Source organism: Chrysochloris asiatica, unplaced genomic scaffold (assembly GCF_000296735.1).
Source record: "Chrysochloris asiatica unplaced genomic scaffold, ChrAsi1.0 scaffold00052, whole genome shotgun sequence".
In the NCBI taxonomy this organism is placed as follows: domain Eukaryota; kingdom Metazoa; phylum Chordata; class Mammalia; order Afrosoricida; family Chrysochloridae; genus Chrysochloris; species Chrysochloris asiatica.
Window position 1 is genome coordinate 3,280,915 of NW_006408570.1, and position 12,142 is coordinate 3,293,056.

The following is a 12,142-nucleotide window of genomic DNA, read 5'->3' on the forward strand; positions in this document are numbered from 1 at the left end:
CCAACAAACTGAGGCAACACTGGAGGCACTTATTGATCTACCAAGAATTTGGGAAGATAGCTACCTGGTCAAATGATTAGAAGAGATCCATATTTATGCCCATTCCAAAGAGAAGTGACTCAGTGGAATGCAGAAATCATTTGACAATATCATTAATATCAAATGCAAGTAAAATTTTGCTCAAGGTAATTAAAATACAGCTGCAACAGTACATTGACAGGGAATTGCCAGAGGTTCAAGCTAGAATCATATGAGGATGTGGATGTCATTGCTGATATCAGATGGATCTTGGCTGAAAACAGAGAATACCAGAAAGATGTTTATCTGTGCTTTATTGAATATGCAAAGATCATGGATCATGACAAGCTATGGACAACATTGTAGAGAATGAGTATTCCGGAACACTTAATTGTGCTCATGAGGAAACTGTATGTAGACCAAGAGACAGTCATTTGAAAAAACAGCCTTAAAACCAGGAAAGGTATGTGTCAGGGTTATATTCTTTCATCATATTTATTTAATCAGTTTGCTGAGCAAATAATTCAAGGAGCTGGATTATATGAAAAAGCACATGGTATCGAGATTGGAGGAAGACTCATTAACAACCTGCAATACGTAGATGATACAACCTTGCTTGTTGAAAGTGAAGAGGACTTAAAATACTTACTGATGAAGATCAAAGACCACAGCTTTCAGTATGGGTTGTACCTTAATGTAAAGAAAACAAAAATCTTCACCACTGGACCAATAAATAACATCATGGTAAATGGAGAAAAGATTGAAGTTGTCAAATACTTCATTTTGCTTGGATCCACCATCAACACTCATGGTAGTAGCAGTCAAGAAATCAAACGATGTGTACTCTATTAGTCAAATCTGCTGCACAAGACTTCTTTAAAGTGTTGAAGAGAAAAGATGTCAATTTGAGGACTAAAGTGTGCCTGACCCAAGCCATGGTTTTTTCAGTACCCTCATTTGCATCTGAAAGTTGCACAATGAATAGGAAGACTGTACAAGAATTGATGTACTTGAGCTATGGTGCTGGAGAGGAATATTAAAGGTACAATGGACTGCCAGAAGAACAAACAAATCTGTGTTGGAAGAAGTACAACCAGCATGCTCTTTAGAAGCCAAGATGGATAGACTTCATCGCTCAAACTTTGGACATATATTATCAGGAAGGTCTTTATAAAGTGGAGGGACAATGAAAAAGAGGGGGTCCCCCAACAAGACGGACTGGCACAGTGTCAGCATCAATGGGCTCAAGTGTAGCAGTAATTGTGAGGCTACAGACCAGGAGGCATTTCATTCTGTTGTACATAGGGTCGCTGTGAGTCAGAATTGACTTGATTGGCACCTAACAACAACATAAATGCAGGCAACAAACTCTTAGCAGCGATAGCACTATCTGTAATTGTCTCATCTTACATGATTGAGGGTATCTTAAAATATCATTTACATTCATCCCTATTTTTTATATTAGCCTAAGTAGCTCCTTGAAAGCCAGGATGGCCAAACTTTGTCTCTCATACTTCTGTCCCTGGAGAAGGCTATCATGTTTGATAAGGTGGAGGGTCAGAGACAAAGAGGAAGACCCCCAGTGAGATGGATTGGCAAAGTGGCAGCATCAATGGGCTCAAACGTGGCAACAATTGTGAGGTTGGCCCAGGAATGGGCAGTGTTTCGTTCTGTTGTGCATAGGGTCACTGTGAGTCGGCACTAACTCGATGGCACCTAACAACAACAAAGTAGTTATTAGATTTTCAATAGATCTGGATATGTTATGCATTAATAAAGAAGCATATACATTATATCACAAATTTGGTTTGAATATTTTATGTCTGCATTTCATTATAATTGGTTTTCTTTGTAATCGTATGTATTTTTATGCCAAAAATTATTATTCTGAGGTAAGATACATACCATACTTCCAAGGAAAAGGTTGAAGAGTCCAAGCGACACAAACTCTTTGGCATGTCTGTCTTGGCCACTAGATGGGGGACTACCTGACAGGAGCTGCCCTGTTCCTCCTTGTGCCTGCTCTGTAACTCTCCGAGTAGCGGTCAGTGCTTAGTGGGCGTCTTGTGAACCTCACATTGTGCGAGACACTATTAATACAGAGATGTGGAATGTACTTTAAAGAAACTCAGAGCTAGAGTTAAACCTGATGATGCCCTAGCTGCTGACTATGTTGCTTCCTAGATATGTCACCCGGGGCAAGGTAACCTCCCTTGGCCTAGCTTCCTCATTTATAAAATGATCTACATCATCGGATAATTCCCATCATTCCTGATATTTAACGTTCCAAATCAAACCAAACCCACTGCCATCGAGTCGATTTCGACTCATAGCTACTCCAAATAGGGTTTCTGAGACTTTATGGGAGCAGAAAGCTTCATCTTTGTTGTTGGTGGTTGTTATGTGCCGTGGAGTCGGTTCCGATTCATAGCGATCATCCTGTACAGGGTTTCCCGAGGCTGTAAATCTTTACAGGGAGCACAAAGCCTCATCTTTCTCCCGAGGAACAGCTGGTAGTTTCGAATTGCTGACCTTGTGGTTTGCAGCCCGATTCGTATCACTACGCTAGTTTCTGTTACCTGCGGTAGAAACAACAGTCCCATGGGGAAACCTGCCAAGTAGCTTTAGGCAGAAGGTTGTAGCCGAGGCTAGAGGCGACTCTCTTCTAGGCGACTCTCTCCTAGCGGAGCTGGAGTATGTCGGGAATATGGAGTGGGAGGAGTCAGGGTCTGCATTCCTAACACCTCGCCCCGAACCCTCTGATTCTGTTGTTAAGTGCCGTTGAGTCGGTTCCGACCCATCCCATATCGACCCTGTATAGGGTTCACAATGAACAGCTGGTGAGCTTGAACCGCCGACCTTGTGGTTCAAACCGACTTTGCAGTTCAGCGCATTATCCCACAGCGCCACACCGGGACTCCAGCCCTCTGGCCGACGGTCGCCTAGGAATACCTCTGCGAAGCTTGCCTGTCCTGGAGTGCAGCATTGCCCCGGGCAGTTGCGGTTGGCCCTCCGCGCCGGCGGGCGGCGCTAGGCCGGGCCTGGCGGCGGACGGCGTTCGGGCTGGGCTCCTCTCGACGGCGGCGCACGGCTGTACGGCCGTCCGTGGGGCGGAGACGCGGCTGCTGCTGCGGCCCCGTGTCACCGGAGCTGAAGCGCGCAGGCCCGTCCCAGCGGCCCGGGGCGGGTGGGGCGGGGGCGCCATGTGGTTCATGTACGTGCTGAGCTGGCTGTCGCTCTTCATCCAGGTGGCCTTCATCACGCTTGCCGTCGGTGAGAGTGCGCAACCCCGGCCCGCGCAAGCTGCAGTCTCGGCTTCTGTGCTCGCTGAGGGTCTCACTGCTGGGGCTTCAGAACTACCCCTACCCCATGCTCCCGGCCTTGGTCTACCCCCTCCCTGTTCCCCCTCGTCCTAACCCCTTGTACAGACCCCAGCAGCCTGGCCTGTGTGGTGCCCGCCCAGGTGTACAGAGTCCGCTCGGGAGAGGCGGACTCGGGCGCCCGCTCCCGCCAACCGCTGCGCTCCCCCCGCGGACCCACAGAGCCCAACTCTCCCCGGACACCTACCGCCGCTCTAAGAGGGCCCCGATCCTCCCTACTTGTACTTTTGACACTTTCACTTTCTGGCTGATCGAAGTCCAGATGTCACCTGAAATGTCACCGTCTCCTGGAAGCCCTCTTTTGTTGTTAAGTGCCATCAAGTGGGTTCCGACTCATAGCGACCCCGTATAGGGTTTCCGAGGAGCGGCGGGTGAGTTTGAACCACCGACCTTACGGTTCAAACCGACTTTGCACCACAGCGCATTAACCCACAGGCCAGTGCCTTGTATTTGCCCTAAAGTCGTATTTCTCACACTGACTTCTGACTCCCCTTCCTACTGACTGCTTCCCTTCCCCGGCCCCATCCCAGTTGAATGAGGGAAGGGTCGACTGACCTGTTGTGTATCTTTTATTTAGCCTAAGGCCTGACCCATACTAAACACTCAACAGATAATTATTGAGTAAGTGCAATTCCGCTTAATGGGCCAGAGGTTAGCATTGCATTGTAGAGGAGTCCAGTGCAGGCTTCATTCCTTCTATGGAATTTCTCCTTAGTTGCCTTGATAACTGCTCCAGAATTGGAAAGGCAATGCATGGGTGGTTCCTGACCTCCAGGCCATGAAGAGTTTGGTGGAGACCCAGCTACAAAGGGGGATAAACAGGCCCTGTTAATGTTCTTCCTGCTTGCCCCTCTTGCTTTCCTCCTAGCTGCTGGACTCTATTACCTGGCAGAACTGATTGAAGAATACACAGTAGCCACCAGCAGAATCATAAAATACATGATCTGGGTAAGTGGAAGCTCTCGAGACCACCTCACTTTCCACTCTGCCTCAAAAGGAGGAAGTGGAGAAAGTTTGGCATGATTCTCTGTTCCTGCTGTTTCCTAAGGGTAGCACACCTACTTTTCCTGGCCTGTACCCTGGTCTCCTTTCCCAAGCTGCATGGTTTCACTGCAGGCCTGCTTCTTGGTTCCTTAGTTAACAGTTGAATGTATATTCTCTGTTGACTGATCCTTGGTTTTACCTTTGCTTGGCTGTCTTCCATTGTCTCTAGATCCTCGAGTTGCTCACAGCTTTTTGAACGGAGAGGAGTCCTAAGGACAGTCTTGAGTACTTGTTCCTTGTTCTGTCTTTCTAATTGAATCAAGTGACTTGTCCTAAGGGGCGAGTATCTTCCTGGGGCGTGGCCTTGGCTGCCCCAGGTCACATGGGAGGATTGTCTCCCTTAAGACACAAACTTTACTATTGCTGGAAACCTGTAGGAGTGACTGTTGGTGGATAGATTTCCACCAGCTGCAGTAAAGGCTTGGGGTGGGTTGGGAGGAGGGGTGCACACTGGGGCAGGAGACACCCACTGCCTGTCATTCACAGATTATCAGTAGCCTCTTCCACTCTGGACCTTACCTGCGGTTGGGAATTAGTGGTGCAGTCAAAACCAAAGCACTCAGCTCTATGGGCTCAGAGGCCTGGCTGGCTGGTGTTGGTACAGGAATTAGATCTTCATTCAACCAGCTGTCATTCATTAAGCCCTGACAACTGTAAGCCTTTCAGAACAGTCTTTTCAGACCACAGGTATGAGTTATTACTGAGTTGTGTAATCAGCTCACTAACTCATGGTCAACATTTTTTTTTTAATTGAATATAAAAATTAAAATCAAAAGTTGAACTTAATCATATATATGTAAAAGTATTGGGGTCACAGTGTACAATGTTTTTCTTATTATGGGTTGCTGTCAAAAAAACTTTGAGAAATGGCATTAAAAGATGTTGCTGTTAGGGAGCTAAGAATCTAGCTGGGGAAGCCAGACTTGAGACTGTAAAACAAGAAGAAAGAAGCATGAACAAGACAAACTAGTGCTACCCAGAGTGAACTGGGGCTGGTGAGTTCAGGAAGGCTGCCTGGAAGAGTCTCCCTGAACTGTATGCCTCTGGTCATTGCAGTTCTCCACGGCTGTGTTGATTGGCCTCTACATCTTTGAGCGCTTCCCTACCTCCATGATCGGCGTGGGTCTCTTCACCAACCTCGTCTACTTTGGCCTCCTCCAGACCTTCCCCTTCATCATGCTGACCTCGCCTAACTTCATCTTGTCATGTGGTGAGAGGAAACAGGAGGGGAGGCAGCTCGGTCTGGGGCACTGAAGGGAATTTAGAGAAAGGTCCTCTAGGAGGCCAGGCTGATTGGGAAGATAGGGCTCTCACACTTGGGGATCCTAGAACCCACTCTGGCTCAGTGATGGGCTTTTGCAGATAAGGCAGGTCAAGCAGGGAGGGCTTTCCCAGGAAATACGTTTAAAGAGAAGTTTAGGAATGGAGAAGAGGATGTAGCTTGCTGAGCTAAGACCCTAGCCTGAATCCAGTTGACCCGGAAAAGCCAAGCCCTTCCCTGGCCTGTCCATTCTGTTGGTCCCAAGTCTCGTGGGGCTGTGAGCACCCTTCAGATGCTGACCTGAGAGACAGCTATGTTTTCTGGCTGCCCTTCAGCCTGGACTAGTGTGAATGTTTGTGGTCATGGGAAATCCTTTTCTAGTCTCATTCTCATTGGCTGCAGCTACCTAGGTGTTGAGGCAAAAGGAATGTAATTTGAAGGACCTTGGCCTTCTTGCCTTGTCCCTGTTACCACTTTCTGACCCTGGGAAGTCACTTCTCTCCCTGGGCCTTTGTTTCTCCATCTGTTCAGAGATGATGCTATGTTCCTGACCGAACTGTTGGGAGACTCAATTGGCACATAGCAGGCGCTTATAGATCTTTATGGAAAAGGTTTTGGAAAGTACTAGCTTCCAGGATGCCATTTCTGTCATTACTTATTACTGATCATCTTAGTCTTTGGCCAGGGTATCAGACGGACTTGGGGTTTTTTAGAGCTACTTATCTACTTCGGTATGAACCTGGAAAGAAACTCTTATCTACGTTGAGGGCATAATGTTAAAGCTAGGACTAGTTTCTTCTCGGAGTGAGTGGCCTAGTGTAGATTCACCAAAAAATTTGTTCGGCAGGGGTTTGTGTGTATGTCCTAGGGAGGAGGTTCTTCCCCTTTAACCTTCACCCCTCCCAGCAGGCTCCCTTGGCTTCCTAATGATACACCCCAGTCCTACCCTTTAGTTGCCTGAGAGTTTTCCTGAAAGATGTTGTGGGCACCAGGCACCATTTATCTTCCAGTAACCCTTAGCCCTAGAGTGTGGCTAGGTACACACATGGCAGAAGTGTAGTTTTTGCCTTAGGAGGGAGAGGTAAGAGGGTAGAAAAGAGGAATGGCAGTTGGTATGAGGGGTGTGAGAGGCATTCCGTTTTTGGGGGTTGTCTTTCTGGGTGCCTGCCCTTCACCTCACCATGGGAACAGGCAGTGATGCCTGCCTCTGAGCTGCTTGTATCTCCAGGCACTCAGCTGCTCTCTCTCATAGATCATGCTGCACACTAAGGAGTAGTGGATCCAGAATAGACCAGTTCAGACTAGGGATCTTACCCTGCAGTCGGATGGGGAAGGATACCCCACAGAATTTCAAGGAACCTGAGATTCATCTCTTAGCATCTAGCAAACTGCCCTATTATTCCTGAGGAGTGATTACATTACCTCTGTATCTGAGGAGGTCTTCTCCCTGCACTTTGTATTGGAATTTCTTCTGTACACCCATCACTTCTCTTCAGGACTCATAACCATAAAAAGCCAGGCGAACCATCATGACGTTTAGATTACCTCACTTTTAGACCATGAGAGCTTTCTCCCCTACCTTCTCTTTTGATTCTCACATGCCTTGTGCAGTGGGCATGCTGGGCAGATGGGAAATGGAGTGCTGAGAGTAACGTACTTGGTCTTGAGTCAGTCTGTGAGTTGGGTATAAAATCGGGACCAAGCCTGAGGGCTCCCAACTCTCAGGGGCCTTTTGAAGTTTAAATGTCTAGCTTTGTGTTCCTCCTCCAAACTGACTGACTCTCCATTCTCTCAACAGGGTTAGTGGTGGTGAATCATTACCTCGCGTTTCAGTTTTTCGCGGAGGAGTATTATCCTTTCTCAGAGGTAAGAAGTGTTCAGTAAATCAAACAGTGAACAACAGGGGGAGTGAAGAGGACTTGCTTGGTTTGCTTTGTGAACTTAGGTGTGGTGTGAGACAACACGCCCATTCAGGAGTTGCATGTTAACAGATGATTTTAGAAAGCAGTATGAATGAGGCCAGAAGGAAGCCCTTCGGCTGGGGAGGGAGGGTCTACTCTCTTCCAGTAAGTTCTTTGAGCCCTCCTTCCCTGGATTCAGCCTAGCGTCCTGAGATCATTGAGGGGGCCTCACTGGGCAGGGTGGCTGCAGCCCTGACCCTGAGCTCTTTCCAGTGGCCTGGCAAGATCTTCTCATCTCAGGATGAGGTCTCCACCCTCTGCTGCTGCTGCAGTTTGGGCCCTCAGTCATGGCTCCTCCTCCTCTGGTTCCCAGGAGTTGATTGTCCTTGTGACCTCCATTAGTAGATTGTGACCTCACTCAGTCATCTTTAGCTTCTACCTTTCCCTGCTGAATTAATTCCTGTCCCTGTGTCCTGGAGGAGAATATGAAAAGTACATGGACTACCAAAAGAACGAACAGATCTGTGTTGGAAGAAGTACAGCCAGTATGTTCCTTGGAAGCCAGGATGGCCAGACTTCGTCTCTCATATTTTTATCAGGACATATTATCAGGAGGGACCAGTCCCTAGAGAAGGATATGTTGGGTAAAGTGGATGGTTGAAGAAAATAAAGGAAGACCCCCTAACCCCAACGAAATGTATTGGCACAGTGGCAGCAGCAATGGGCTCAAGTATTGCAGCAATTGTGTGTGTGTTGGCCCAGGACTGGGTAGTGTTTCATTTTGTTGAGTTGGTATCGATTCGACAGCATCTGACAACAACAGTGTCCTGGGCTCTGGTCTCCTTCAGAGGTCAGATGTGGGCCTTTCCATGTACTCTTGACCAGCCCTCTGTGCCACATCACTCACGCCTGACCCCCCTGGGCACCTCCAGGAGCACCTTCTCTCTCTCTCTTGTTGCCAGGTCCTGGCCTATTTCACTTTCTGTCTCTGGATAATTCCATTTGCATTCTTTGTGTCCCTGTCGGCTGGGGAGAACATCCTGCCCTCTACCGTGCAGCCAGGAGGTGAGAAGGCATTTGGTTGTAAGGGACTGAGGTTGAGGGTGGGGGAAGTATTATCAGCAAGGCCTGAGCTGACTCAGGGAGCAGAGCCCAGTCCTGGGTGGAGACTCATGGGCTCCATGTAGGAGGAGCTGTGGTTCACACTCGGGCACATACACTCATCTCCCTGCCTCTGTCTCCACAGATGACGTGGTCTCCAATTACTTCACCAAAGGCAAGCGGGGCAAACGCCTAGGGATACTGGTTGTCTTCTCCTTCATCAAAGAGGCCATTCTACCGAGTCGTCAGAAGATATACTGACACCCTTGGGGAGGGACTGCGGGAGCAGGACCAGGAGGGAGTCAGGTCCCTGGGCCTCTGAACTAGGCTGGGGCTGTGAGCGTGGAAGGTACCTTCCCCAGCCCTGGCCCTCCTCCCCATGACTCTCCCTGAAGCGCCATTCCCACCCTTTTGGGGGAGTTCAGCTCAGCCCTGACACTGCGAGAGGCTACAACCTCAGAGGGCATAGGGCCTGCTTAACCGGGAAGCTTTAGCCCACTTGATTGTGAAGCAGTGGAGCACCTCAGGCCCTCCGCTCAACTTTCCATGGTGAATCAGGAGGGCTCTGGCTCTGCTGGGCAGGCAGGGCAGGATTCAGGAAGTCAGAGAGCAGACAGTGACAAGTTCTCTGGGCAGATGGCCGTGGGGAGGGGCCATGGCTTGGCACCTCTGAAATATTTTTTGAACTGTGATTTTTGTCCAAGTGCTGAATTCCATTTGAATAAAGTGGCACTGTTTGCCTTAAGACCCAGAAAGTTCATCTACTTTTCGTCCTGCCGACCATCTGCCCTGGGCTGAACTGACTTTTCTGCTCCTGGGACAACTTCTTTGGCTTTGGGTCTTGTCCTTCTGGAAGGACTGTTCTTGCAGCACTTGATGGGAAGGGAGCAGGGATGAGGAGCGGAGCCTGGTCAGGGGTGGGAAGTGGAGGCAGCTTTTCTGATGGCCCTCCCTTTACTTTCATCTCTTATTTCTCCAAGGCTCCATGGCTATCTAGCTATGGGTAGGAGAGGGGCGAGTTTAGGCCTGGGTTCGAGTTTCAGAACATCTGCAATCTCCTATTTATGCCTTCCTCTGGGGAAAAGGAGTGGTTTCTGGCTGAATTCTCAGGCTCAAGAAGAAACTGAAAATAAAATTTGGCTCCCATTCAGCCCAACCTGTAGCCTGTTTCTGAAGAAGCGGGGCTGGTGGGAGAAGTGATTTGTTACTCTTAAGAGCACACAAGGGTTGACCGCCCTCTCTTTTGTACTCTTGACTCTTGGGGAGATGATCTCAGCCTTCTAAGAAGGTGGGCCAGGCCCTGGGCACAGACCAGCATTTGTTGATCTTGCACTCCAACTATAGTGCCTTGCAAGTACTCAATAGTACATATTGGAATGAAGTCCCCTTGAGAGCCATTTCTGGCCCTGCCCTATACCTCAAAACCAGGAGACAGACTGTACACACAGAGTACCTTTAAGCCACTAGGAAAATCCCTGTGCTTGACAGTCTTTTCTGTACATCATGCCTGAAGTCCCACAATAGCCCTTCATTTCCTGGCCTTTTGATTTCCCATTCTCTTAAAACAAAAAAATCTTAGTCTTCCCCTTTCCCTGGGCCAAGTAGCAGAGTCCACTCCTCATCTCAGTGGGAATGAAATTGCAGACAGGACAGTGGAGGACATTGGAGGCACATGTTCTCACCAATGGGTCAGGTCCTCACCCAGATAGTGTGGCTTTGCCCCTTCTGTTCTACTGCCAGTGCCCTTCCTGTGCTAAAGCCAGTCAATCCTTTTCATGATATATCTGCCATGGCTGATGACACCCTGCTTCTTAAATCTCATTTCCCTGGTCTCTGTGGCACAACACTCAGCTAGTTTTTCTCCTACCTCTGGCTGCTTTCAGCCTCCTGTGCAGGCTTCTCCACTTGCCCTAGGCACAGTGGGGTGCCTCAGGGTTCTGTCTTGAGACAGGGAGCCTAGTCATGCCAAGGAATCAAGAGTTGATCTCTAGCCCCAACCTTCCTCATGATCTGTGGAACTTCTGGGTGCACAGACAATATAAGTTCATCGCCCACATGGCATTTGTTCTGTCCTTGTAAACCTGCCCTTTGAGTACTTAAGTGGCCCTAAGATCACTCAGGAGCCAGATCAGAAACCTGCTTTCCATCCCTGCTTCTTCCTGCCTTCACATCCAATGTCTAAACACTGTGAAGTCGACCTTAACATCTCTCAATCTGAGTTGCTCTCACTACCATCCGCTCTCACCTGGTTGTATCACAACAGGATCCTGCTTCTCTATCCCACAGCCAGAGTTGTCTTTCTAAAATGCATAGCTGATTGAGTCACCCCTTGCTCCCCACTGCCCTCAGAATAAAGCCCAGACTTAGCATGGCTTGTGCCACGTGTATCCTGGTCCCTGCTCATCTCTCTGGCTTCATCACTTCCTTCTTACATTCTGGGTACTAGCCCTCCCACATCCAGAGATGCAATGGCACACTCTCTTGAACCTTGATTCCCCTTCCACTTACCTGGGTAACTTCTCCATCAACTTAGATTTCACTTCCTGTGAGCAGCTTTGAATATACCCCATCCACCCTACCCCACCCCCACTCAGATCATTCTGGGCTTACTTGCCTACTTACTGGTCTGTCTCCCTACTAGACTGTAAGCTCTCTGAGGGCAGGGACTGCCCTTCAACTTTTGTATTAACAGTGCCTGGCTTGCTGCCTGGCACATAGAAAGCACTCAATAAATGTTTGTCTAATGAATGAATGAATGGAGTCCTGGTGTGGCTGCAAGATAATGCACTGAATCGGTTTGAATCACATGGTCAGTGCTTCAAACTCACTAACTGCTCCTTAGAAACCCTATACACAGTCACTATGAGTTGGAACGGACTCAACAGCACTTAACAATGAATAAATTGTAGGCATGGGCACAGGGGACAGCAAGGGATCCAGGATCATGTCCTGGCGGAAGTTCAAACGCTTTCATTGTCTCAACAGAAGCTTCAGATCCATCCTCAAACTGTAGAAACCTCTGTCGCAGTTGTAACTAAGTCGTAGCCACCCACAGTAGCAGGGAAGCCCATGCCAGACTGGCAAATGAATGGTTCTTCATCCCATTGTCTTGAGGTGAAAACTGAGGCAGGAAGGACTGAACAAGAGGCAGCATTTCCCACAGGTCCCTCTGTCCTGGAAGCCTTATCCCTCCCTCCCTGGTGGGCAAGTGGGAGGTAGTTGAGACTAAGAAATTGCTTTTGCAGTGCTAGGACCCGGGAAAGTGACTGACTCCCATTAGCCCTGGGATTCCTTCCTAAACTGGGCTCCCTGGGGGGCCCAGGAGATTTCTTTGCAGCAAGAAGGAAAGCCTATTGGTGGGGGTGAGTGAGGAGCCACATGTGCATGCCATATCCCTCTTCCTCCCCACCAACAACATGGAATTGCACACCCAGCCT

The 12,142-nt window shown here is 48.7% G+C and overlaps 1 protein-coding gene across 1 annotated transcript; it reads left to right on the plus strand.

Annotated features, from left to right (window-relative positions):
• Nucleotides 1-3,162: 3,162 nt before the first annotated feature.
• Nucleotides 3,163-9,082, plus strand: TEX261 (testis expressed 261). The gene is made up of 6 exons (XM_006862910.1): nt 3,163-3,291; nt 4,267-4,346; nt 5,499-5,652; nt 7,502-7,569; nt 8,567-8,669; nt 8,851-9,082. Exons 1-6 carry the CDS (start codon nt 3,222-3,224, stop codon nt 8,964-8,966), a joined length of 591 nt encoding a protein of 196 aa, XP_006862972.1. The 5' UTR covers nt 3,163-3,221; the 3' UTR covers nt 8,967-9,082.
• The last annotated feature ends 3,060 nt before the right edge of the window (nt 9,083-12,142 follow it).